This window comes from Grampus griseus (genome assembly GCF_964374135.1).
Source record: "Grampus griseus genome assembly, chromosome: 8".
In the NCBI taxonomy this organism is placed as follows: domain Eukaryota; kingdom Metazoa; phylum Chordata; class Mammalia; order Artiodactyla; family Delphinidae; genus Grampus; species Grampus griseus.
Window position 1 is genome coordinate 98,491,768 of NC_139002.1, and position 27,011 is coordinate 98,518,778.

General features: G+C 54.6%; 1 protein-coding gene across 1 annotated transcript; it reads left to right on the forward strand.

The window, feature by feature from the left end:
• Window positions 1–263: 263 nt before the first annotated feature.
• P2RX3 (purinergic receptor P2X 3) lies at window positions 264–26,571 on the forward strand (the record flags this gene model as incomplete). Its single annotated transcript, XM_082660822.1, has 12 exons — window positions 264–382; window positions 6,967–7,102; window positions 7,542–7,613; window positions 7,783–7,846; window positions 8,556–8,649; window positions 8,869–8,946; window positions 9,548–9,689; window positions 10,243–10,379; window positions 24,986–25,079; window positions 25,351–25,416; window positions 25,985–26,062; window positions 26,458–26,571. 12 exons carry the CDS (start codon window positions 264–266, stop codon window positions 26,569–26,571), a joined length of 1,194 nt encoding a protein of 397 aa, XP_082516948.1.
• Between the last annotated feature and the right edge of the window lie 440 nt (window positions 26,572–27,011).

Consider the following 27,011-nt stretch of genomic DNA (forward strand, 5'->3'; position numbering starts at 1 on the left):
ATGACATCACAGGGGAGTGGGGTGGAGACGAACAAAAAGGGGGTCCCCCACCCTGGCCCTGGACTCTTGGCAGCCCAGAGTGTCAAGAGCAGAGGAAGGCTGAGCCCTGGGCTAGGGTTGCCCGACTTAAAGGAACAGGCTCCCCATTCCTCAAGACCCTCTAAGCTGCCCCCTCCAGGCCTCCATCTCTTGTCTCCCCATCCCTGTGACCTCTCCTCCTTGAGGCCACCATCGGGTCTCTTCTGAGGGGTCACTGTCTCAGCATGAACTGCATCTCAGATTTCTTCACCTACGAGACCACCAAGTCGGTGGTTGTGAAGAGCTGGACCATCGGGATCATCAACCGAGCCGTTCAGCTGCTGATCATCTCCTACTTCGTGGGGTGAGTCTGTGGCCCTCAGGTCCAAGAAGGAGGACTTCCCGGCCTCCGGTCCTCCCCGTCCTGCCCCTGGTGTTGCTGCCCAGCTGCCTGAGCTTCTCCCCGCTCGGGGCCCACCGTCTCTTCCATGGGGCCACATCCCAGAAACTGGCTTCTGCTGCCGCCATCGGGGATCTTGTCCCCAGATGCGTGCATTTTCCCAGTAAATCCTCCGGTGTTGGGCAGCGGCCTCTATGCACACACACCAAGGAGGGGAGCCCTTGCCCCTGCACCACCCTCCACCAGGAGAGGTCCCAAGTGACCAGCTCCCCTCCCCTCTCTCGTCTCCCCCCCCGCCCCAAGCAAGCCAGAGGACAGACAGACCCCACACACACACATCTTCCCATTCCCCTCAGTCCACTCTTCGGGGGTCTCGGAAAGACAGGGGAGCCAGGGAAGGGGAAGGGAAGGTGCCGAGACGAGGGAGATGGTGACGGGTTGACCAGGTGGATGGCAGAGGGGGAAGGAGGCAACGGACCCGCTGTGGAGTGAGGAACTCCTGTCTGGCGGGGGGAGATGCTGAGAGAACGTGGAAGGGGAGAAGCCTGGCTCTTGGAGGGCAGGACAAAGCGGGGCGTTGGGTGAGGGCCTCTGTCCCTGGGGAGGGGTGGGGAGAAACACAGGTGCAAATGCCACTCAAGGGGAGAGCTACTGTGGAGAGAAGTGGCTCTTCTGAACATGATGTAAGGACTCCCCTCAAGAATCCAGAAACACCCCCCTTTGTCAGAAGGCATAAATTCCCTACATCTATCTACCTGACTTTGTACCCTAGAACCCATCCTGGGAGCTGCTTAAGAGCCATCAAGGTCCGAACACCCCCTCTTGGCCCCCACCTCTTGGAGGCAACCCGCTGCACACACCCACACACACAGAGATATATATGCGCAGAGGTTCCTGGAGCAGACGATGGCCGGGGGGCAAACACAGGTTCTGTCCTTCTTGTGGTCATTTGCATTAGGAAAGCTGGGCAGAAACCTCGGGGGTTTTCTTTCCTGGCACGCGGGTCTAGGCTCGTGCTGTTCCCTGAGACAACAGTTCTGCGCGTGTGAGACAGGAAGCCACTGATGCGTGCCAGGAGTTAAGGCAAGGAGATCAAAGGCGGCCTGTGTGCGCGTGGGCGGGGCTGCGAGAGTGAGCCCGCTGGTCTGCGAGGCGCCGGCGTAGCGTGCGGGTGTGAGCCTGGAAAGGTGGGCAGGCGTGGATTAAGGGGTTTGTCTTGCACCACACGCTTGCTGAGAGGCAGTGGGCTCCGTTCACGTGGATGTTGGAGGCAAGGCTGCACAGCCAGTGCACCTCTCGGAGATATTAGAGGAGGGATTCAAGCTTTGGGGTAGGATTAAATGGCGTTAAATGAAGTTCCCTTCCAACTCGTGGTTTCACAAGATGTGATGTTTGCAAATGTTCCCCAGCTGCATGTCCAGCGCCTGGGGCAAAGTTGGTTCTTAAAGGCTCCATGTTCCCGTGTGTATGTGAGGCTGTGGTTGTTTATAGCCGCAAAATGGTACCTCGCTGGTCCAGGTGAGCGCAAAAGCTGCCTCAGCACATTCCGGCCTGGCCTGGCTCCGTGGGCTCCAGGCAGGAGATTGATGGAGGGGAGACACAGCAGGCTCCAGCCCCCCCACTGCCCTTGTCTCTCCCTCATGCTGATCCAGTCTGATGCTCCATCCTCAGTGCTGGAGCCCAGCCTGCTGGGGCGGGTGTGAGAGGCTCTTTGGCGTCTTGATATCCAACCCCATCGATCTCCCAGCCTGACAGCTCCCCGCAGAGCAGTGCCTGGCAGTTACATCAGTGCGGTCTTTGGCTCAGCCCCTGGCCTGAGCCCCATCTTTGTGCACATGAGCCCGTGCACTGTTAGGACTGCACGAATCCATTGTCATGAATGTAGAAAAAAAATGTATCAAGCATCTCTTCATGACAGGCATTAGGCACCGAGGAGAGAGCGGTCGGCAAAAGCAGGAAGGGTCATCACCCTTATGGAGCTGACAGTGCTAGAGACGGATATTAATCAAATCATCTCCACAAACAAATGTAAAATTCCAGCTGTGGCTTAGGGTTGAAGAAGGGCCGCACAGAGCTAGGAGGGCCACCAGTGCAGAGGTGTTTGAATTTGACCGGGGTCGGGGAAGTAAGGGAAGGCTTTCTGGAGACGTAACATTGAAGCCGGGAGCTGAAGGATGAGTAGAAGCAGCCCAGGTGAAGGAAGGGAAGGAAGGGGGTTCAAGGCAGGGAAACCCAGCTCTGCAAAGAGAAAGAGGCTGGCAAATGTGGGGAAGACAAGGTCTTTGTGGCTGGAGCAGAGAGAGCAAAGGCGAGGATGGTGTAAGATGGGGGTGCCGTCACAGGCAGAGGCCCTCAGATCAGACACCCTCAGATCTTTCGTTTTTACAGAAGAGTAATGGATGTGGATGGGAAGCTACTGATGCGTTTTAACCTGTGTGTGTGTGTGTGTGTGTGTGTGTGTGAGAGAGAGAGCGAGAGAGAGAGAGAGAGAGAGATGGGAAGATTGCCCTGGCTGGTACACCAAGGATTGCAGTGGGTAGAAGTGGATACAGGAGAACCTGCTAAGGGTCCATGCGGTCATGAGAAGAGAGATGATCACGGCTTAGACTCAAGAGAATCTGAAAGGATTTTTAGTGCTTTGATGTTAATGCTTAACTTGAATCTCTTCTGTATGAGCCCAGCCAGGTAGACCAGATGCACAGCTTTACCTAGGACGTATATGACATGAGCCAACTATTTCACACAGCGACACACCACCTACTCGACCACACACACACACACACACACACACACACACACACACACACACGAGAGGCCAGGACTTACAGGTGTTTCTCACGTTCTCTTTTCAGGCCCAGGTGGTAATGGCCAGTCTCCTCTGGGGGTGGGACTTCCTAAGAGGCAACCCCCTTCCTGTATCCTGTGGGCCCCTGAGGTGGAGGAAGAAGATCCCTGGGGCCTGAGTCCCCAGCAGCAGCGGGCAGCGCTTGGCCTGAGGTTGGTTTCCAGGGAAGCCACCTTCCTGGAAGCCAGCAGGGAGGGCATTCCTGGCCCTTTGATGCTCCATCCACGGGAAGGGCCTGTGGAGGTTGATGGCGCCCCTGACCCGTCCCAGCCCTGCTCTTCCCGCCCTGTTCCTCCCCCTACGAGGCCCATCTGCACAGCCACCCGCTCTGATTCATGACATTCAGCCTCGTTCAAAGAGCGGGACGTGGAATCCAGCCTTCTCGGCCCAAGGTAGCCCCTGAGCCACCTGGACGGCACACCAGGTGCCTTATGGTGGGAAGAAGTGTTGAAGCCCCTCCTGCAGGTCAGGAGAGAGGAGTGGTTTTCATTCTTGTGTCCCCTGCACCCTCACCGCAGCCCCGTGAGGGGGAGACCTGGTTAGAAGCCTGGCTCCGACACCAACAGGAGTGGAGCTTAGACAGCTCGCTTTACGTCTCTACGTCTCAGTCCCCATATCTGGAAAATGGGTGTCGGAATGCCCCCTCCGAGAGTCCTGGGAAGGGGAGGCGACATAAGCCCGTGCCTGCCTGGGACGGGTGACTCAGGAAGATGGTGACAGTTGTTATTTCTCAGATTCCCCTGCATGTCCCCCTTTCGCTCGGCCCAGCTCACACCTTCCTAAGAGACCCCTCTGCTCCCCACACACGCGCGCGCACGCGCACACACACACACACCCCTCCCCGGTCTCCTCCCTGACTCCCGGGGCGGGGTGGACAGGAGGGTGCTGGGACACTGCTCTGGCCTCCTTCCTGCACATCCCACCTGCCAAGGAGTTGCCACCCGCCTTCCGCTCTATAAATAATGAACCAGGAACACGAGAAAAAAACAAGTCAGAGCAGCAGAGTAAATGCCAAGAACTGAAGGCTCAGTCCTGCCCCATCTCCTCAGCCCTGGCCTCTGGAGACAGACTCAGTCCCTCTCTTCTGGAAATGCAGCATCCCCTTATCTTGAGCTGCCCTGATGATGCCTTTGGGCCCCACGGGGCCACTGAAACTCTTCCGCTTGTTATTTAACTCGGAGAGAGAATTCTGACGCGGCCGCACCTCCCGACCGGGTACAGGAGGAGCCATGAGGGTGGAGGACCAGAAGGAAAGAGGCTGGTTAATCGTCCCTCGAGCCCTGGACTCTTCCTCCTGAGACTCTCCTGAGCTAGGAGGTGCTGTCCCTAGCGATGGGGCAGGGCCAGCAGGACAAGGACCAGGGTCCAGCTCAGGGGGCCAGCTGTGGCCAGGCCCTGAGTGGAACACAGCTGGGGGCCCCCGGGGTGGCCGCGAGCGCTCTGGCTCTGCAGCCGTCTGCCGGGGTTGGAACCCGCAGGCCAGCTTGTCGGGTTAGCACAGTGCTCTGTGCCTTGGTTCCTTCGTTTGAAACGTGAGGATAATAACACAGGTGTCTCGTTGGGTTGTGAGTAAGGATTCAATGAATCCTCAGCACGTACAGCACTCCGTGTGCCGTGTTGATTATACGGTGATAAACAACCATCCGAACTCTGCTTCTCAGAGTTCTGAACGTGACCAGCCTTTAAGGACAGGGGAGGGGCTCCAGGAGACCATTTCACTGATCGACACTCAGAGGAGTGTCCGCTCCGTGGCCAGGCACACGGAGGTTCCAGAAGGGCGTGTGGCATCTGTGGCTCCCACCTGGGTGAGGGCACAGCAGCGGCAAAGGTGCTCCAGCTGCAATCTCCCTCCCTTCGCTCCAAGGGCCCCAGCCCGGGAGCTGGTGGCGCTCTTTTCAATGACTTCGCCGTTTTCCGTAATAGCGACGCTCCCTTCCCTTCTGCCAGGACATTAGACGGCAGGTGGGATGTTTATGGGAGCCATACTCCCTTCGGAGCCCTTGATGAAACCCCTCCCAGTTTAAAAACAGAAGAAAAGTGCTAGGGAAGTAAAGCACGGCGGACTTCCACGGAGGCGTGGCGTTCCCGGGAACGTTTTACAAGCAGGCAAATAACTCTTAATAGGGCATCACTCAGAATGCTGCCTGGGATACGGCAGCAACCGTAAAACAGGTGACAGGCTAGGAGCCCTCTGCCAGGCTGGCTGTGACCAGCCTTTCTCTCCCACTCGAGACAGCATTCAGAATTCAGGGGCCTGCGGGAAGCCCCAATGGGGGGATGACTCCGAACCCTCTCTCTGAAAACGGAACAAGGAGCCGCTTGCAAACGTCAGCCTGTGTTCCCATAAACAGGACCCCACAAATGGCCGTGACCCCGGCACGACCCGGGAGCTGCTCCCCTCTGCATCTCCCAACATCAGGGGGCCCCAGGGGTCAGAAAACTCCTGGGCTTGACGTCCTAACCCCTCCTCATAAACTCCTTGGGTCAGCCTGCGAGCTGCCCTCACCGCTTCCCAGCCTGGGAGCCCCCCAGCTTTGTCTCCTCTGTGCCACAGTCTCCGTTTCTGCCACTCAACTTCGTCTGATGGAGTTCTGCAGCCGGATACCACCCTGGTTAGCGTCAGAAAATGACCCTAACCCCCGCATTTCCAAAAGTACGCTCCTAGATTCCCTGAGACGTCACCAGTGTTCTCCAAAGCTGAGCACACGCAGCACTTTCCAAACATATTTGAAGAGGTTTTCTGGTCTGCACGGCGGGGACGGTGAACGTGCCTCCCCACGTGCTGTCAGGAACAAGTACTGAGGCCCCGCGTGGTATTGAGGCCGAGAGTGGCTCGAGCCTCGAGGGCTGGGATGGGTGATTTCACGTGGAAAGGTGGGCACCTCGCGGAAATGCAGAGGGAAACAAGTGATGTGTCGGCGGGCCCTTCTTGCTGCTGGGGGAGGCTTGGAGGGCAGAAGGGAAGGGGCCCCTCCCCGATCCACGTGGTCCCGCACTGGCTTGAAGCTGCAGGGAGAAGCCAGTACAGGTAAATGCCCACTGGGTGGCAGCAGAATCCAACGAATAAGATTACAGGCCCCTCCTCCCTTCCCGCCCGACTCCCTTTACCTGCCAGGTGAGGGCTTGGCAAGGCCCCTCCTTTCCTCCTCTGCCCCTTCTCACCGGACCCTTGCACAGACGGAGCCTCTGCGAAGCGCGCAGCTCCCAGGGCCTTCGCTGACTTGTTTGCTGAACACCTACTGTGTGTCAGCACCTAGGATACAGCCATGAGCAAAGCCTGGGATGCACAGAGTCAGAGGCCTGTGATCCTCTCCCTTCTCGGCCCACATGCCAGCCAGAGAGGGAAAGAAAGACAGTGTGTTCTCAACAGGGGTGAAAGTTGGTTCTTGGAGAATAAGAAAAAAACCTCACTCTTCTAATGTAGAAAGCACAAAAACACAAACAGGACATAAATGATATCTATGGTATTAAAATTTCCAGGCGGGTACAATTAGGGTAAAAGGGCTCTTTAAGGAGGAAGTGAGGGGAAAGGTAGAGAAACATGAGTTTAAGCCAAGCCAGGGCTCACTCGCAGGGCCATGCCTCCAGCACCCCTGCCAGGCACCCCATGTCCTCTTGATGTTGACAGGAAGGGGACCTCTCCCAGCCTCTGTCTGAAGGGTCTAGCCCCTCTTCTGCTCTCCGCCCCTGCTCTCCTGCCCAGGTGGGTTTTCCTGCACGAGAAGGCGTACCAGGTGCGGGACACAGCCATTGAGTCCTCGGTGGTGACCAAGGTGAAGGGCTTTGGACACTATGCCAACCGAGTCATGGACGTGTCTGATTATGTGACCCCACCCCAGGTAGGGTCCCCCTACCTACCCCAGGGTGCTTGGGTGCCCAGACACTGGGCAGGTTGAAGGGGAGAGGGCAAGACAAGGAGAGTGCCAATGGGATGCCCAAACCAGATTCTGTGGCATCGGTGAGCCAGAGAACTCCTTCCCCAGCATCTGGGAGGTGTTGGGGGCTTGGGTCTGCCTCTCCACTAGGCAGCGCTAGGTATGGGGGAAGCTGGGTTCCTCTGTAGTCCTGGCACAACTTGTCCTGAAATCAAGGACAACACGCGGAGCAAGAAGGGCCAGGTGGGTGGAAAGAGCCTGGCTTGGACCCCACCTCTGCCTTTTATTAGCCCCGTGACCTAGGCCAGATCTCTTAGTCCAAGCCTTGGTTTCCTTGTCTGTACAGTGGGGATAACAGAATTAGCACCGTTGCATTTTTCCTCTCCCTTCTCCTCCTCCCAAGGGCACCTCCGTGTTTGTCATAATCACAAAGATGATTGTAACCGAAAACCAGATGCAAGGATTCTGCCCAGAGGTGAGGGGAGGACAGCATGGTCAGGGGGTGGGGTGAGGGTGTGAGCAGAGGCCCAGGGCCCAGCCTTGGAGCTGTGTCCGGGGACCTCCACCCTCCAGAGGCCGCCGATGGGCAGGCCCCGCCCCCGCAGGGGCCAGTGCGGGTCCTGCACGCACCTGTCTCCCTGCAGAGCGAGGAGAAGTTCCGCTGTGTGTCAGACAGCCAGTGCCAGCCTGAGCGCTTCCCAGGGGTGGGTGAGTGCAGCTTCTTCCCCACCTCTCACTGCCCCGCACTGTCAGTGGGGCCCTGGGGGCAGCACGTCCCCCCCAGGGGAGAAGCCACCCTAAGGGAGGGGGTGGGAATGGGCCTGTTCCATGTCATGCTGCCAGCACTGATGGATGCCGGCTGTGGGCCAGCCCGGCGGGGCTGCCCCCAGAGTTCCCAGGCCAGGGGTGGTGCTGCAAACAGGTGTGCCATGAGGTGGCAAGTGCTGTCACGGAGGTACCGTGGGACCCCGGGGTGGGGGTGGGGGCGGGGAGGGAGAGAGATTGGTTCCTGGTGGGTGACCCCGAATGGCTTCCTAGAGATGGGCCCTAAAGGATGGGTAGGATTTGGCAGGAGAGAGAAGCTTCAAAAAGGGCATTCTAGGCAGAAGCAACAGAAGCAGCAAAGGCTCAGAGGCGAGAAAGAGCAAGCGGTGAAGGGGTCTTCAGGGAGCCTGGGGCTTGGAACGTGTGAGGGGAGGGCTGTCACCTCCCTCTGGCTTGTCTAGGGCTCAGGAAGTGAGGAGGGGAGAGCCCTGCAGGGCTAACAGACCCCCAGTCCCTGGCCCTGCCTGTCCTCTACCTCCACCTGAAGGGTCCCTGTGTGCGTTGTGGGGGGTGCGTCCCTGATGGAGGGGTGGGGGGAGGAAGGGGTGAAGGGCCAGGGGTGCACCTAGCAGTTCTGGCTCCACCCTCGCAGGGATCCTCACGGGCCGCTGCGTGAACTACAGCTCTGAGCTCCGGACCTGTGAGACCCAGGGCTGGTGCCCCGCCGAGGTGGACACGGTGGAGATGTAAGGACCCGAGGAGGGCAGGCGGGAAGAGGACCCAGCCCAGCTCTGCTCTGCCAGCAGGGGGAGCTCTGCATCTCTGGGCACCCCCAGGACTGTCCACTCCCAGGGCTGGCCGTGCCCACTGGGAGATGCTCCCAGGAAGGTGGTCCCTGGGGTGAAAGCTCCTCCTGTTTCCCCTCTTCTTCCCAAGGCGCTAAGACCTCCTGCTCTCGCCCACAGGCCTGTCATGATGGAAGCTGAGAACTTCACTATTTTCATCAAGAACAGCATCCGCTTCCCCCTCTTCAACTTTGAGAAGTGAGTTCAAGCTCCCTCCCTAAAACCTACAAGCAGTGCTGCCACCCCGCCCTTCCCCCCCCATCCCCCAGCTTCCCGGGGCTGCTATTCCCAACCTCCCCAGGGTGGACCCTGGGGCCAGTTTCTCTGCCAGCCTCCTGCCCCAGGGCTCGGGACCCACGGGGGCTTTTGCTCAGAGCAGGGGAGGGACAAGCTGAACCTGGGCCTGGAACTCGGATGCCTCCAAAGGTGGGGCCCGAGGCGCTCCTCCCATCTCTCTTCTCCCCACCTCAAGCCCAGTGTGCGTGTCCCCTTTCTCTTAGTTCAGCCCCTCTTCAGTGACTTCCCCATTTGGCGACTCCTGGGTGGGTGTCGGCCACATGCAAAGCACAAGGCGGGCACAACAGAGGGGCCATGGGTAAAGACTCCTGCCCTCTGGGAGCCCCAGCCCACAGAACCTTCTACGGGAGGGAGGGGTAATCGCCAGAAAGATGTAGGGACAGAGGTAAGGGAGAAGGCGAGTGGCCAAGAGAGCGGGGGCCCTGAGGCTCCGGACGGCTAGAGGAAAATCCGAGCGTGACTGTCCTCGCGTTAACCCTGCACCTTGCCCTCTCCTCCCCAGGGGAAACCTCCTTCCCAGCCTGACTGCCACCGACCTGAAGACATGCCGCTTCCACCCTGACAAGGCCCCCTTCTGCCCCATCTTGCGGGTGGGAGATGTGGTCAAGTTCGCGGGGCAGAATTTTGCCAAATTGGCCAGCACGGTGAGGAACGAGCCACTCTTCCCTTCCCTGGCCTGGGGGCCCTCGGGCAGGGGGAGCGACTACCGGGGAAGAGGAGCTGCCTGCGGCGCAGCGCCACCTGGTGGGGGCATCCCAGGCCTGCGACCGGCTTTGTGCCTGTCCTACCCACCCCTGCCCTGAGTGGTCTTGCCTCCCGCCCAGCCTCAGTTTCCCATTCCTGTCGTCATGCTTCACCTGCAGGCAGAAGCCTCAGATCTCCAAGAAGGTCTACACTGTGGGAAAGTGGATCTGTGGGCACTTTCCTGGGTTGTAGCTAAGGGACTAAAGACACCAAAAACAGGATTTAGAGGCTCAAGGGCAGTCACCCTTAACTACAGAACTTCTTTACGAAGCAGCGTGTGACAGACCACTCTTCTTTCTCCCGACCTCCATCCTCCACCTGGAGAATGAAAAGAAATCACTTGTCCATTTGTCGTGACATGCACCCCCCGCACCGGGACCCACTCCACTCCGACCGCGGACCGGGAGTCGGGGGCTGTGGGAGGGCTCACATCTGCCCCCTTTCTCCACCCAGGGGGGAGTTCTGGGCATTAAGATCGGCTGGGTGTGCGACCTGGACAAGGCTTGGGACCAGTGCATCCCCAAATATTCCTTCACCCGGCTCGACAGCGTTTCTGAGAAGAGCAGCGTCTCCCCAGGCTACAACTTCAGGTAACCCCCGTCCCCCTGAGACTTCGGGAGAAGGAGGCAGGGCTGTCCTAGAGAAGGACACTTCAGGCAGCAACGCATCCTGGGCAGAGACGGTCCCACTTCCTCCCCCTCAGATTTCAGCTCAAAATTAGGAAGGACTTTCCAGCAGTCGGCCACTCGGAGACGGACAGGCCATCCTGTGAGTTCCCCGTCACAGGGAGGGACCGTGTGGAGGATTCATGCTCCCAGCCGGCAGTTAGAGTACAAGACCAGGTCTCCTGAAATGCTGGGTCCTGTGATTCTGAGCCCATTCTTAGCTCCGGCTCTGAAGCTGTACGTAGTCCCACTCGTCTCCTGTCCCTGAATTTTCTGAGGTTTCTCACTTCACAAAGCAAGGGCGATAATTGGTATCATTTTACAAGGTGGAAATTTTGCATTTCTCTCCATAACCAGGAGATTTCATCTGAGTCACAAATAACAATTACAATGGCCGTTAGTTTTTCAGTGCCTTTCCAAACAAGAACTCATGCCAGTCTTTAAATATCATCTCAGTTATATTCCCAATGGCCTTGAGACATAAGGGATCCCTCTCCCCATTTTGAAGAAGGGGAAAGAGAAGAACTTGGGGTAAACTACTGGGAAACAGCTGAAAGCCCTTGAAAAGCCTTTGACCTTCTCCCATCCTCATTTCCTTATCTATGAAATGGTGATGGTATCCTTATTATCTTGAGCCTATCAGCCAGTGTGTGAAAAGCTTCAGCTCTCGGGAGGTTTTTTTCCTTAATTTTTTAAGATCCTAAAGTTTCTGGCAGGGCCCTGATTACGTACACAGTGTTATATACACTAAACAGGCTAAATTAGGTAAATAGGCAGGTATCAGGAAAAAATAGGTATAAGAATATATTTCAGTTATATATTCAAATTTCCTTTGTTATAGTGGTATTATCTAATATAATAGTAAACATAAGCAAAAAAAATCATTTCACCTTTTTTCCCACCTTTATTTGTAGTTTAAAAGAATAATTATCTGCCCCATTAAGCTTTATATTTAATAGTTTAAAATATATGTGTATTCTCTGGAAAGAAGAATTTTTTAAAATTGAAAGTGCTATCATAATCAACTCTAAACTTAAAAAAAAAAAACCCATAGGAAACAACACATATTTTAAAGTAGGTTAAAAATACTGTTCAGCTCCCTGGCAGAAACTGGCATATTTATTCAGTCAGTACATCACGCTGAAATCAATACAAAGGATATTTGTATGGTGGCTTAAAATAGTAACAAATTAATAAAATCCTCGTGATCTCAAATGCAAGTTTTCATCTTCATAACGTCTCTCTGGCCATTGGGAATTCTTCAACCTTCCAAATAACTCATTTGGCAGGAGAGCTTATGAAGAATATGGCTAGTTTGAAGACCCCGACTCTTGGTCTCATACAGCTTTAGAACAAAGTCTTTCATTTAAAGAAGAATTGGTTTGGACTTCCTTATTTCCAATTTGTGGTGGCTTGGCTGACACACACACACACACACACACACTCGCACACACACACACTCACACACACACACACTGCCCCCACCCTCTACCCTCTATCACCCCTAGGCACAGCAGGAGAGCAGGAGATGGATTTGGTCCTAAATAAGCTTGGGTTAAATTTGGAGAGACAGGGACTTTCCTGGTGGTCCAGTGGTTAAGACTCTGTGCTTCCGCTGCAGGGGGCACAGGTTCGATCCCTGGTCGGGGAGCTAAGATCCCACATGCCGCGCAGTGCGGGCAAAAAAAAAAGAGAGAGAGAAAATTTGGGGAGACAGGTCAGAGGGTCCCTAAGGACCCTGCAAGCTCAATTCCCGAGGGCCTAAAGGAAACCATCTGAGAGGTGTGGGCCCTGGATGACTGACCCCCCTCACCAAAAACCTCCAGGCCGGAGTATGAAGAGGCAAAGCTGCTGCGTTTGACCCTATGGTTTAAGAGTGTCCAGAGGGCCCGAGGAGTAGCCTGGGCGTGGGAGAATCTCTGTGGCCATGGCAAGCAGGGGGCTGTACCCAAGCTTCCTCAAATCCCTCCCCCGGGTGACCACCCACTACCTCATGTTGCCTTCAAGCTGCTGGTACCACACGGACACCCAAGACTAAGTTAAGATCCCCCGCTGGGGAGGCTCCAGGCCACCCATCTGAATCCTCTGTTAAGAGAAAAAGGGTCACGGCCAGGCTCAGCGCAGCCGCGGTGCGGTTCCTATGACGCGGTAGAATGTGTCTGCTCCGTAGAATCCCGCAAGGCTCCTTGCTAGAGGCCTGATACTGGCCGCCCCACGTACAAAGTGTTCCGTGTGCTCTGGCTCAAGGTTCCTCACCCCTGCCAAGGAGGAGCTTCCGTCCCCCCACTTCACAGATGAGAAAATGGAGGCATGCGAGTTAAGTCATTCTCTCAGGGTCACAGAACCAGCAAGCACGGGTGCCTGAACGCAAACCTATTTTCCTGGCTGTTTTCCACCCCATAGGAAGGCTACGGTCATTCGCTTTTGTTTATCCTCAGAAAAACACAGGCAGTGGGGTTGATACTTTCATCCCCAGTTAAAGACGAAGAATCTGAGGTCCCGGGAGGCTAAAAGACTAGCAGCTCCTGGAAGCACCATTCCTTGCCGGGCCTTTTGTCTCCCAAACAAATTCATCTGCCTCTCCCTCTCCAACCGAGGCCAGATTTTTTTTTTTCCCAACGTTCTGCTGTTGCCATTTGCTCTGGAGGGAATGGAATCATTCAGCCAAGATTCAGCCTTGTTTTAATCTGAAAACTCTGACATCCAGAGGCAGCTAGAGACTCACATTTCCATCACTAATTACGTCTGCAGCTCCTTTCCAAATGCCGCCCCCACCCCTGAGGATCTTTGCCTGCAGACTCAGAGACTCAGATAATTTAGAGCTGTTAAAGACCCCTGGAAGAGACCTAGACTAAGGCGGTCATTTAGCAGATAAGGAAGCAGACCCTCCAAAGGGGGAAATGATGAGCCCAAGGTCACGGGTGCACCTTAGAGTCTCCTTAGACGTCATTTGCTCCCAAGTCCTACATCATTCTTGGAGGTGCAGCCCCAGAAAAGGTCTGTCCATCATTGGCGGCTCCGGTTATTGGAGAGGTGACCTCGTATTGAACTAAAACGTGTCTCCTTTCAACTCCCACCCAACACCTGGTGCTGTCCATCTAAATTAACCTTTCCAAGTACCTTGAGGGTGTGCAGTTGGTGGGTTCGTCCACATTAGTCCCAGACAAAGTGCAGCATTCCTAAAAATAAGAACTGGCAAGAATCGCGAATTCCATGGTGCGCAGGGTGACGGGCCCCAGAGGCAGGGTTCCTGCATGGCTGGTGCACCCTTAGCTCACGAGAGCAGGACTTTAACCAGAACACTGCATTCCCCAAAGTGCTGGGAACAGGCAGTGTTGCTGAGGGAGTACTGAGTGTGCATTTGCCCATGAGTGGGTGTGTGTGTGTTTGTGAATGAGTATATGTGAGTGAGTGTGGACGTGTGGGTGTGAGTGTGTGCATCAGTTGTGTGAGTTGGTGAGTGTGTGTGAGTGTGTCAGTGAATACATGTGCGTCTGTGTGTGCGTCTATTAAAATACTGTATCGGGGGACTTCCCTGGCAGTCCAGTGGTTAAGGCTCTGCGCTTCCAATGCAGGGGACGCAGGTTCGATTCCTCTTCGGGGAACTAAGATCCCACGTGCCTCGCGGCCAAAAATAAATAAATAAATAAATACTGTATCAGTCAGGGTCCCAGCAGGGAACAGATGGCATATGCAAACTGGGTAATTTGAAGAGAGTTGAATACAGAGACTGTTTCAAAGGATATAGGGAAACCACAAAGGATAGTGCAGTGTCTGGGGGCAGTAACAGGACGTTGGTGACTGTCCAAGTGTGGGGTAGAGGGGAGGGAGCATGGTCAGAGGAGATACCCAGCACAAGTCTTTTTTTTTTTTTTTTTACATCTTTATTGGAGTATAATTGCTTTACAATGGTGTGTTAGTTTCTGCTTCATAACAAAGTGAATCAGTTACACATATACATATGTTCCCATATCTCTTCCCTCTTGCGTCTCCCTCCCCCCCACCCTCCCTATCCCACCCCTCTAGGTGCTCACAAAACTCCTAGCTGATCTCCCTGTGCTCTGCGCCCAGCACAGGTCTTGACGACTTTCCTTTGTGATATCACAGCCCTGCCCTAACTATTTGAGGTCTCTGAGCCCTTCATGCCCCTGGTGAAAGCACTGATTGCCCAAGAAAAATGCACATGTTCACACACGTGAGCAATTTTTCAGGCAATTTCATTTTTATGAAGGATACTTTATTTCTACAAATAAGATTAAATCCATTCTCTGAATAATACATCCAAGCCAAACAGAGTAACGACATGAAAACTCTCCTCCCTCCCCCAGTCCTACTCCTTTTGCAGGAAATTAACCACTTGGGCAGTTTGTCCATCTTTTTTCTCTGCATTTATATTCATGCAGCATAAAATTCCAGGACTCTGAAGGCCTTTGAAAGCTTATCCCTGGACCTCAGATTAAGAGCCCCTAGGGTTAAGTTTGCAAAGCCCTTTCACACCTATTTTCGACAGGATTTATAGCTCGTTGTCTACCCCTCACCCCCAAGGTAGGCTCAAAAAGATTTTGAGACTTGCCCAAGGTTACACGGCCTGATGAAGAGGAACGCTGGTCCTCAAAGCCAGGGACCTGATCTACCCATTGATCCTAGCACACCTTCCACCGACACATTGCTCGCAAAAAAGAAAACAAGAAAAGAAAAGCAGCTATGAGGGATATACCACCCCCCTCCCCTCCCCACCCCCATCCTGACTGCTGGAATGATAGGAGAGAAGAAAAAGGGTGCATTTAGCAATGTCTGATTTCTTGTTCCTCCCCTGAGAGTTCCTAAGACAGCTTTGCTACTAAAAGGCAACGCAGTTTTGGATTTCCTCTCTCGGTGTCTGGGACAAAAAACACTCGTTCAGCTGCTAGATGTTCCTCGTGCTGTAGGTGTTTCTAGTGATCGTTTCGTGTTGGAAATGTACCCACAGCAGCTTTCATGAAGCTCTGAAATCTGGCGTGTGTTCTGCTTCCATGTTGCAACAGGCAGATCAGCAAGATCTCAGGCCAACTGACAGAGACAGAATCGAGCTGCACCCTTCGCTTTGATCCTTCTTTCTCCAATCTGGATGTTTCTCCTTTCAAAAGCCATAGAATATGTGTTAAGTGCAGCCATTTCCATCATTTCCACAGAAACATGTGAAGGCCCTCTTGGATGGGGCATACTTGCTTGAATTCTCCCTGATCCATTTTCCCCTTCACTTTCTTTAGCTTACGGTGAGAGGCGAGGCAATTAGAGCAATCCTGAACTTATTCAGCCCTTGCTAACTTCCGTGTCTACCCTATCTTCACAACCACCAACCTTATGGGTAGAAGATATTGGCTAACACTCACTGAGCGCTTACCTGTGAGCCTGGGACTTAGCAAGTGCTCTTTGTGGATTATCCCATTGACTCTAAAGAGGGAGAATTTTAGAGCTGGAAATCTGAGGCTCAGAGGTTGCATTTATCTGCCCCAAACCACACAGCAAATGGTGCTGGAGCTGGAATTCAAACCCTGGCAGGCTAGCTCCAGAGCATGTGCTCACAGCCACAGGTATCCTGGCAGGACCAGTATGGTTCCTCCATTTTACAGATGAGGAAACTGAGGCCAAAAAAAAGATTGCTGCCAAGGATAAGACAGCTAGTAAACCAGGCTCTCAGGTATATCTTCTAGCTCTGTGTCCGTTGAACCTTCCCTGCCTCATTAAAGACAAATCGTAATATGTTCAATTTTTTAAAAAAGATCAAACAAGCCGTATTTTAAATGTCTTCCTTTGAGGCGGATTAGATTCCTAGAACATGAGTAAATCACTGTAGATTGGGACCCTTCTCGAAGGGGAAGAGTCCCGCCTGCTGGAAGGATGTTGCCTCAACCCCATGCAGTGAGCCTGCCAGGAGATATTTTCCCATCAGTATAAAATCAACTGTAAAAGTATTTTTCAGCTGGCAAAATTACTTCCTACCAGGCAAAAGCTTTGCTGAGAACACCACCTCCCTCACTTAGACGCCTGGATTCCAGGCCCAAGTTTTCCCTTGCAGGCCCAGCCCAGATCCCGCAAGTTTGTTGCTGTTGTAACAGTTACGTGTCGTCGCTGCTTTGGGAAGGAATTTCCACCACTTCTTGGGAGATGGATCGTTTCTAAACAGATGTCTGAGAGCTTCCAAGGGATTTGAATGTGGTGATAAAAACCCTTCTCCATTCAGCTTATTGACTGCCGACGATTACAAATGTCAGCTCAGCGTGGGGAAGCGCTGCTAAGGGTTGGAGCTGTCCATAGCTGAATTGGGCTGCTCCCACAGGTAATGGCTCCCTCTCACTGGAGGTGTGCAGGCAGCGGCAGGGAACCTCTCATGGCTAAAGTGGGGGAGGGCTTGGAGGATTTCTTTTAACATCTAATTATATCACGTGCTGGGCTTCGCGGCTGACCCGGAGATGAACGGGACCAGTTCCTGTGATCAAGGAATTTTTGATCTAGTGGAGATGGTAAACCTGAACCCAAATAACAAAAATGTTTATACAAAAAAACATTTGATGCTGGGGCGAGCCAAGAATAATTAAGATGAGGCAGAGGTGAAACAGCAGCGTCCAGGCTGCGGGTCAGGAGACACAGGCTATGGTTCAGGCCTTGCCACAAAAACTCAGTGTGATTTTTTTGACAAGTCTCATTCCCTCCATGGGCCTTAGTTTCCTCCTCTGTAAAATGGGTTGGTTACAGGTGATCATCTCTAAGCTCTAAAAGTCTGAATCAGTGCATGTGGGCATCTGGGGAAGGGCTCTGGAAACTTGGGCTGCTGAAGCATGCACTCTTATTTCTAGACCTGTGATATATATCACAGTGGGATGCAGCTTCCAAGCTGCCCTGCAGCGATGCCTCTGACAAGTGACTTACTATGGTAGTTGACTTTGTAACTTACTCATTCTTTATGTGTTGCTGCTTGAGGCAAGAGATAGCACACACACACACACACACACACACACACACAAGCTTCTCAGTACTGTCAGGCCTCAGAAGTGTTCGATTCAGTCCTGTGTTGGGGGCTTCCTGTCTGGTCACAGAACAGGTATCTCAGTGAGGGGCCTGGTAGGAAAGCAGGCTCAGCTGGGGTTTGTGAAGAAACTCACACACAGGGCCTAACAGCGTGGGAGCTGTTTCCACCCCTAGTCCCCCAGCCAGTGGAAAGGCTGGGAGCCTGGCCGAGAGCTGGGGTCCCTGGCAGGAGAAGCCACAGAGCAATACAGCCTCAGGCAGAACCGCAGGGAAGCAGCAGGTGGAATAAGTACCCCACCTCTCTCCTTCCCACCCTCTGATCCCCGGCCAGTGCCGGCCAGTGCTTCCCAGTAACCAACGCACCCCTCCAGAAACCCGAGGCAAAGAGGGGCAGGAATGTGGCCTGCAGAGGTCAGCCTTCAGGGGCCCACGATCAGAGACTGGGTGTTGGGATCGTGGAGGGTAGTCAGCGCACCAGATGACTGTCCCCACTTCACTCAAACACCCGGGCTCAGGGGGCCTCCCAACCCCAGTGGCCATCCCTGCCAGTGCCGCCCCGCCCCCAGGCTTCCTTCCCTTTCCTGGCTCAGCACTTCTTCCGTCAGCCACATAGCGCTTTTTATTGCAGCTATTCTTATCCAGACTCCTTGAAGTTCCACGGGAGCCACTGCTTTAATAATTGCCCAGGTGTCTGGGCGGTGTCTGGGCTCTGATCTCTCCCCAGATAGTTCTGGCATCATCACAGTCAGAGCCACACTCTGCTTTCCTCCACAGCTGAGGTGTTCTCTCAGGCACCAGCTGAACAAGCTCCCTGCCCGCCGCTGAGGCTGCAGTGAACTCTCTTTTCTGGATCTTCTCTCAGGGAAGCAGCAGTGGGTGAGCAGCGGGTGAACAGGATTCAGGAGGCCTGAGTTCAGATCCCAGCTGTGCCCCTGCAGGCCCAGTAGCCTGAGGAGAGCTGTGGTGCTTCCCTCCAGCCCGGAGAGTCTGGACAGTGTTGCCTCATGGTGATAGATAATATTCAGGGAAAACTGCGAGCCGGTGCTGTGCTCAGCCTTCCTCTCCAGCAGTTCATGGAATCCTCTCCAATAAGCCTGCAGCTGTTGCTATATTTCCATTTCATACCTGGGGGAAACTGAGATTCAGAGAAACAAAGCACTGTGCCCCAGGTTATGTAGCTCATTCAAGTGGCAAAGCCAGGATTCCAGCCCAGGACTGTCTCGTTTCAGAGCCCCTAAGCCAGCAAGTATGCCATGGAGCTGTTGTTACCAGGCCTCGGTGAAATAATGGGTGTGGAAGTCTCCGGCCTGGCGCTTAGCTGGAGTAAGCGCTGCACGTGTATTATCTCCCTACCCTTTTCCCCATTTCCCCTCCGCAGGGGCTATTCCCACCAAGAGCGCCTACTTTCCCACCCAGCCAGCTGCCAGACCTACATGTTTCTGCTGGGGAGAGAAACAGCCTTTGTTACCACCTTGTACTAGCTCTACCTGAAGAACAGCGAGGAATGCAGAAGCCCGAGTCACTAGGAGGAAACCTGGAGGCTGACATCGCTAAGCTCCATCTGCGAGATGTTGAGAATCTCCGAAATCCATTTATCCCTCCAGCAAGCATTTACCCCACTCCTTGCTGCGCTGGGTAGGCCCTTGGGCAAAGAGAGACAGTGAGATCTAGCTTGTAGTCAATAGTCCCAATTATTAACTACAGTCTGGTGTGGCAGGTACTGGAGTAGAGGCCTGGATCCCAGCAGAGACAGGAAAGGTAGCCTAGGAGGACTTTACAGCCCCAGTGCTACACTGGTAAGCCGGCTCTCCGGAGAAAAAGAAAACGGCGCTGATTTGTAGGGCCTGCCGATTTCCGTAGTGGAAATACTCCACCACGGTCAATTTCAAGCTAAAGCATGAAGTCCCTGAACGTGGAAGTGGGAAGAGAGACACACACTGGCTGCGGCAGCCAGGGCCAGGTGCACCCGCCACGGCCACTTCCATCTGGCTCTGTCCTCCACCCACCAGGGCTCTCTCTGAGCTTCTTCGAAACACCACATCCTTTCCCTTGACAGGGCTTGCAGATCCCTCAGCCGGGAAAGCTGCCCCCGCTCTGTCCTTCTTACCTTTCAGCTCTCCATCCTTCAAGTCTCAGCTTTCACGGCACTTCCACCAAAGCCTACCTTGACCCTCCAGCCTCCATCCAGCGTCTTGACTACCTGTGCTCTAGAATGGCGCTCTTCTCCTTCCTAGCCCTCATGTCCGAGTTTACCTATTTATGGGTTACTTCCAATTTTACGTATTTATGGGATTGCATGGTTCATTCGTATTTCTCTTCCTCGCGTGAGAGCAGAGCTTGCCAATGGATCAGCGGTGCCTAGCACCGTGCCTGGCATAGGGTAGGGTGCTCCAAAGATCTGCTGAATGTAGGAAAAAATGAGAGGCCATGGAGCTGGGTCCTAATGGATGAATAGGAGTTTGCACGGTGGAAGAGGGGAGGAGAGGGGAACAGAATGGGCAAAGGCACAGAAGTCTGTCTATGGGGTGTGTTTGGGGAGTACAGGAAGCAGATAGCATGGTGTGTGTGCAGTGAGAGGGGTTCTGCAGATGAGGCTGGGAAGGTGGACCCAGCCAGGTTGAGGGGAGGGTGGTATTCCAGGCCAAGGTGTTGAATGGAGGTATCATTCTCACCAACTCTACTTCCCAGACGAGAAGACCAAAGCCAGAGAGATAGAAATCGGAGGATTTGGGAGAAATCAGGGCCCAGGCATGGGGTAGCTCAGCCCTTTTATTTATTTATTTATTTGGCCATGCTGTGTGGCTTATGGGATCTTAGTTCCCCAACGAGGGATCGAACCCAGGCCCACGGCAGTGAAAGCACCGAGTCTTAACCACTGGACCACCAGGGAATTCCAAGCCCTTCCCCCCACCCCCCCTTTTTTTCCCCTGTTGCAAGAGAGTTCATTGACGATAAGGAGAGAACAGAGGGAACACGTCAAAAGAGAGGTGAGCCAGGCCAAGGAAGGCCCCTTCCCCTTTTTAGATGAGGAGGTTGGGGTCCTTCTTCGTACACTTCATGGCTCTCCTATGCTTTCTGTCCTACTCCCACCTGATGACTCTGGGTCATTTTGCAAATGCAAAAGGGGCTCCCAGCTGGGGAACTTGAAAGAAATTAGCCAGGACCTAACAGAAACCAGGCAACAACAACAACAAACAGTCTAGGATACTGGCTAAGAGTGTGGGCTCTAGAACTGGACTGCCCTGCTTTGAATCCCGTCTCCACTCACTGACTATTGGTGGTGTGACCTTAGACAAGTGGCATAACGTCTCTGATCCTGATTCTTCATCTGTAAAATGGGAATTGCAGCAGTACTGGATTTCATGGGGTGGTTGTGTGTATGAAATGGGTTAGTAGGTGTCGGGCACTTAGCACAGTGCCTTGCACACAGTAAGCACTCAATGTATGTTGGCCATTATTGTTACTAGTGTTATTATCTCAGGAGGCCAGAGAGTGTAATGGTTCAGACAAGTCTAGATACTATTATTTCACTTTGCCTTGATCTCAGGATGAGAAGGGAAAGGGACATGACTTGAGCACGTACTATATCTGGGCACGTACTATATCTCGTCTCATCCTTCCTGTAGCTCTTTTTACTCTCATTTATCAGTCGAGGTAAAAAGCTCAGAGAGGTTGAGTGACTTGCCAGGGGTCAGAAAGCTAGTTAAAGACAGCCATAGACCCACACACAGATCTCCTGGACTTTCTTAGAAGGTTTATTCCTAGGAATGTGGTATCCTTACCCTCTCTCTGTCTAATGTTGAATGACTCCCAATTTTAACTCATTCTTTGTCCTTTAGCAAATACTTCTTCTCCCTGAGCCTCAGTCTTCTCAGCAATAACATTATAAGAGTTTGTAATGGTCGGCGTAAATATTGCTAACTGCCGTAACAAACAGCCCCCCCATCTCAGTGGCTCAGCACAAAGGTTTGTGTCTTGCTCATGGCACAGTGCCCTGTGAGTCAGGGTGGGTGGGGAGTCCTCAGGGATCTGAGCTCCTGCCACCTGTGGATCAGTCTCCTCTAGGGCCTCAGTTCTCCCCTGGCTCTACAGCACCTGGCCACGAGGAAAGGGAGGATGAGGAAGGCACACAACTCTAACACACGTCAGCCCAGACGTAACAGACCTCACTTCCATTCACAGTCTATTGACAAGAACTAGTCACAGGGCCCAGGTTAGATGCGAGGCGGCTGGGAAATATGGTCCAGCCGGGTGCCAGGAGAGAAGATAACCCAGACCCTGGTGAATGCCAAGCCCATCTCTGCCACAGGGTTGGGCCAGATTCTGTGATCTCCACTGGCCACACTGAGTGCAGAAGTCAGGATGTCTGGGTCCTTCCCCTGTCTGCAGCGGGGGCCTCCCCCCACCCACCAAGAGCTGTCCCTCCTCCTGCCCTCCCGGGTAGAGAACCAGTCCCTGCCAAACCCCCTCCAACGGTGTGTGGGTGGTGAGATATGATCTTATCATGCTTATTGCCTCTTGGAAGGCAGGTGCTGGAGGAAAACCAAGTCTGCTTTGGGTTTTCTCCCTGTTCCCTTCACATTCCTTCCCAAGATAAATTTAGCCAGCCCTGCTTTGAACGGCAGTGCCCAGGATGCTGACTTTTTGTTCGGGTCCATGTCAGAGCATTTTCCATGGCTGCAGCCGTAGGCTGGGGATGTAGCCCTCAGGACCACAGTCCCAGGCTCTGCCCGGCCCTTAGCATCTGTGACCCACGTCTCACCCTTGCCTGGTCCCCATCTCTCAGTTGCCACACGTCTCAGACAAGGGCCCTGAATTCTCCCATGATGTGAGACAGAACACAGACTGCAGAAGGGCTTTGAGATCCAGCACGAGGGCTGCCTGTGTCCTTAATGGCCACTTAGAGCTCAGAGGCAGGACAGTTCTGGGTTAAGAGCACAGATTTTGGAGTTGTAAGGGTGGATCAAAATTCCAATTCAGGCAGTCGTCCCTTTTGAGACCACTGACTCTTTCCTCCCAGGACACTGACCCTTACCATCCCCATTTTACAGAACAGGAAGCTCAGGCCTGGAGAGGTTTAGCTGGGTCAGGAAGGAGTGCAGTGGGAGGGCGGCCCATCTTCTGTCTTGCCTGTGCCTGGGCAGGGCTGTAGCCGTGTGCCCAAGTAAAGCACCTGTTACCTGACTAAGGCCTTAAAAAGGCTGTAAGGGCTTCCCTGGTGGCGCAGTGGTTGAGAGTCCGCCTGCCGATGCAGGGGACGCGGGTTCGTGCCCCGGTCCGGGAAGATCCCACATGCCGCAGAGCGGCTGGGCCCGTGAGCCATGGCCGCTGAGCCTGTGAGTCTGGAGCCTGTGCTCCGCAACGGGAGAGGCCACAACAGTGAGAGGCCTGCATACCGGAGGAAAAAAAAAAAAAAAAAGGACGACTGTGTGCAAAGATGCAGGCAGTTTAAAGGAAGCTAGGAGCCTGGGGAAGGACCAGAGCGGCCACCACAGGAAGGCTGCTACCAGCTAAGCCGGCAGGGCAAGGGGAGGGAGCAGTCACAGGACTGGAGAGGGTGCACCCGACAGGCTCTGGGCCTCGGGAAGGAAGTCAGCAGAGGAACTGGGAGAGGAAAAGCCCTCGCCCTTCTTCCCTCCCACCGTCTGGTTTCCTGTGGGTGCCTCCCACTGGCTGAACCCAGCTGGAACCAGAGGGCAGGAAGGAAGCAGTCTTTGCAGACCAGGCTCCCAGGCCCCGCAGAGAAGGGCAGAGACTGGGTGTGGAGGGGCGGGCAAAATGTCCAACATGGGAATCAGGAGAGCACCTGCCTCGAAGGGCTGGTCTCAGGGGTCAACCCTTCTCGCTAACAGACCTGCAAAGGGGGCCTGAGCACCCCCATTTTATAGGCGTGGGAAGTCAAACTCTGAGGGCTAAGTCCCCTAAAAGGCCCCACACCGCCAGCAAGTGGTGCAGCCAGGATTTGAACTCATTTCTGCCTGACCCCAAAGTTCCCTGGCAGCCAGAGCAGACAGTGGCCGATACTTACAGTTTCAGGAGGCTCTTCCCCACCACAGATGACCTTCCTCCCCTGCCCGTGAGCTCTCCATTATTTATCCCCTTGGGCTCAGCACTTCATTCTCCCTGCCGGACAGTTTGGAAGGCAGACATCCCTGGGAGGGGCGTCACGTCAATCACGGAACACTTCCAGGGAAGGAGTTTCTCAGACTCCCTCTTTGTGCTGGGAGAGGCCTGGGACTGGCCTGGGATCTCTGGGGAGTGGAAACACTGAAAGGGAGGCACCGAATGAGACCGATGTCGACGCCACACAGTTGCAGAGGTTTCTGAGTTCGTTCTCGACCATCCTCTCACTTAATCCTCACCATTTTCCTGGGATGCTGGCATCAGTAGCCTGTGTTACAGCTTTGGGACAGTAGCCCAAAGAGATTGCACTTTGCTACCGTTAGAGTTTTGCCCGTGGTGGGCAGAGCCGTGTAAGGGGAAACGCACTGGCTTTAGAAGCCAAAAGCCAAATGCAATTCGAATCCTTACTGACTGTGAGACTACAGGTGGGTCCCTTCACCCCACAGGCATCTTCCAAATGGGGGTATGAACACCCACCTCACTGTGTTTGGTGAGAATTAAATGCGATCATTCTTATCAGTCTCCAGCACGGTTCCTGGCAGCCAGCAGCCCAGGCAGAGAAGGTACAGAGGACAAATTCTTGAACTGGAGGAAATCCAGCACCAGGTCTCAGCCAGTTGGGTAACCCTGGACCAGTCCCTTAACCCCTGGAGCCTCATGTGAAAAACAGAGCAGTCACATCCCTAACCCACAAGTTTGTGAGATGAGGTGTCTAAAGACACTTTTTAGCACTGCTCTGTAAACGGCTCTAGAAATCAGCGTAGTTTTTCAGCAGTATCGACACCAGCGAGCATTTCCTGGGTGCTTACTTTGTTCCAGACACTGTTCTAAAGCCCTGACACACGTGGTTTCATTCAATTTTCACGGCAACTCTTTGAAGCGGGACTTCTGTATTATTCCCACTCACAAATGAGGAAATCGAGTGTCAGAGAGGTTAAGCAACTGGCCCAAGTTGCACAGCTGACAAGTGGCAGAACCAGGCTTTGAACCCAAGTAGGCTGAGAAGCCTGTGGAGAGGGGAGCCCCTGCCGGCCCCTGGGATACCCAAACAAAGGAACTGAAGAAGCTTGGAGTCCAGCTGGGCTCCAACTTCCATACACCTCAGAATCATTTAGGGACGTTATTTAAAAGACAGAGTCCTGGGCTCCACCCACAGAGATGCTGATTCCACGGGTTCAGGGTGGGGCCTGGAAATCTGCCTTATTAACAAACCCCCAAGGTGACGCCTGTGCAGGGAGGGGTTCAGCTCACCACACAGGGAGGACCACGGCAGGTGTCCCACCAAACCGTCAGTAAGGGTTGCTCGGTAGGTGAGGGTCATAGGGCTCTAGAGGCCCCTGAATTTCAGGCAAGAGAGACAGGAGCCCACAGCGGGACCCACCTTCCCCTCTGGCCTCCAGGTTTGCCAAGTACTACAAGACAGAGAACGGCAGTGAGTACCGCACACTTCTGAAGGCTTTCGGCATCCGCTTCGACGTGCTGGTGTATGGAAACGTGAGTCCTTGGGCCAGGCAGACACGGGGGATAGGGGAGGAAACCTGGACCCCTCCCGGGCCCTAAAGAGGCTCCTCTGGGGGCAGGGCCCTGCCACTGGCCAGCTCTGAGACCCTCGCTGGTCACATGTCCACAGCAGGTGAGGCCTGCGGATGTACCAAGAGCCCTGCAGGCTCCAGGGTCTTCCCGGCTGGGGGTCCAAGCTCCACGTCGGGCCTCGCCCCGGCCCTGTTGGAGCTGTGCCCACCCACCTGGGTCTTTGCGCACACAGGCTGGCAAGTTTGACATCATTCCCACGATCATCAGCTCCGTGGCAGCCTTCACCTCTGTGGGAGTGGTGAGTGCAGCCCCTCTGGGTTCAGTCTGGAGGCCACTCAGTGTGCGGCCCAGGCTGGCAGGGTTTGGGCAAGCGGTGACCCTCTCCTTCCCAGACCGTGAGCCCAACCTCTTGCCCTCACCTCCCTGCTGGGCCAGCCCTTGCGTGAACATCTCCAGTTCTGGAGAGCTCACTCACTCCACGGCAGCCCCCCACCTGCTACAGAGTCCCCGTTCGCCACTGTGTAGGGGGGTGAGGAGACTCCAGGGTTCCCAGACCTGAGAGCCCGGTCGAGGAACAGAGCCCAGCTGGCAAGGTGGGGACAGAGCCCCTTCCCCAGGGACTTGGACCCCTGCGGTCCCTCTGCTTCTCCCACCAAGTCCTCCCTCTGCAGTCTGGTCTGGGCTCACCCCAGGAGCTGGGGAGGTGGGTTCTGGAGATATTCTGCAAGGCCCCTCGATGTTTTCCTAAGAGGAACCATCAGTCAGGTGTCTCTGGAGGACTCACCCCTACCCCAAGGGCAGTCCCGCCTGCCGCCCGTGCTTCCCGCCGCGCTGCCCCGCTGAGCCGCCCTGCTCTCCACCTCCAGGGGACTGTCCTCTGCGACATCATCCTGCTAAACTTCCTCAAGGGGGCCGACCAGTACAAAGCCAAGAAGTTTGAGGAGGTGAGTCGGGGAGGGTGGGGTGCGCCCACGAGAGGCAGAGGAACGGGGCAGGGAGGGGAGCCGGAGCCCAGACTCTCAGGGGCCCACCTCCTGGGGGCCTCAGTGCGTACTGGGGATCCCGACAAGAGGGGCTCCGGCCAAGAGTGGGCTCTGTGGTCATCGTCTGCATCCACTCACTGTCCCCTCTCTGCTTCGGGGAGGGACAAATCCTGCTACTGGTTGGCTCAGGTCTGTTTGCCCTTGAGGTGCATGGGAAGAGTCTTGGGGTCACAGACTCGCTCTAGCTCCCCTATGACCGGGCTGCGAGCCCCAAAGGCTGAGTCTGTCCCACGGGGGCCCATAGGAGGACCCTGCCCACAGTCAGAGCACGATCATGCCAGCCCTTCTGCCCGCAGGTGAATGAGACCACGCTGAAGGTCATGGCCTCGGCCAACCCCGTGTACCCCAGCGACCAGACCACAGAGGAGAAGCAGTCCACGGACTCAGGCGCCTACTCCATTGGCCACTAGGGCCTCTTCTGTGGGCCCCACTCTCACCCTTGGGCTCCAGGCCTCCCAACAGAGGGTCCCACCTGGGCAATGGGGATGGGAGAGGGGAGAGGCTCTCATTTTTGCTGCTCACCCCTTGAGGCCACAGCCGGGACCAGGTGTCTGGCCCTCCCACTGCTCTAAGACACGTCCTGTTCCCACTAAGACCTCAGTCTCACCTTCACCCCTCGCCTCACCCCTCTGTGCTTCCCAGAACCCCCAGGGCAGTGGTATGAGTCATCCCCTTCTGAAGAGTAGAGCTAATAATAGGAATAACTAGTGGCCACAAGGGCCTCCCAAATGCCAGACACTTTCACACACATTATCTCATTTAATCCTTAGAATAATCCTACGAGGTAGATATTAGCTTCCCTATTTTGAAGACACACTGAGGCTCAGAGAGACTGAGTCGTTTGCCCCAG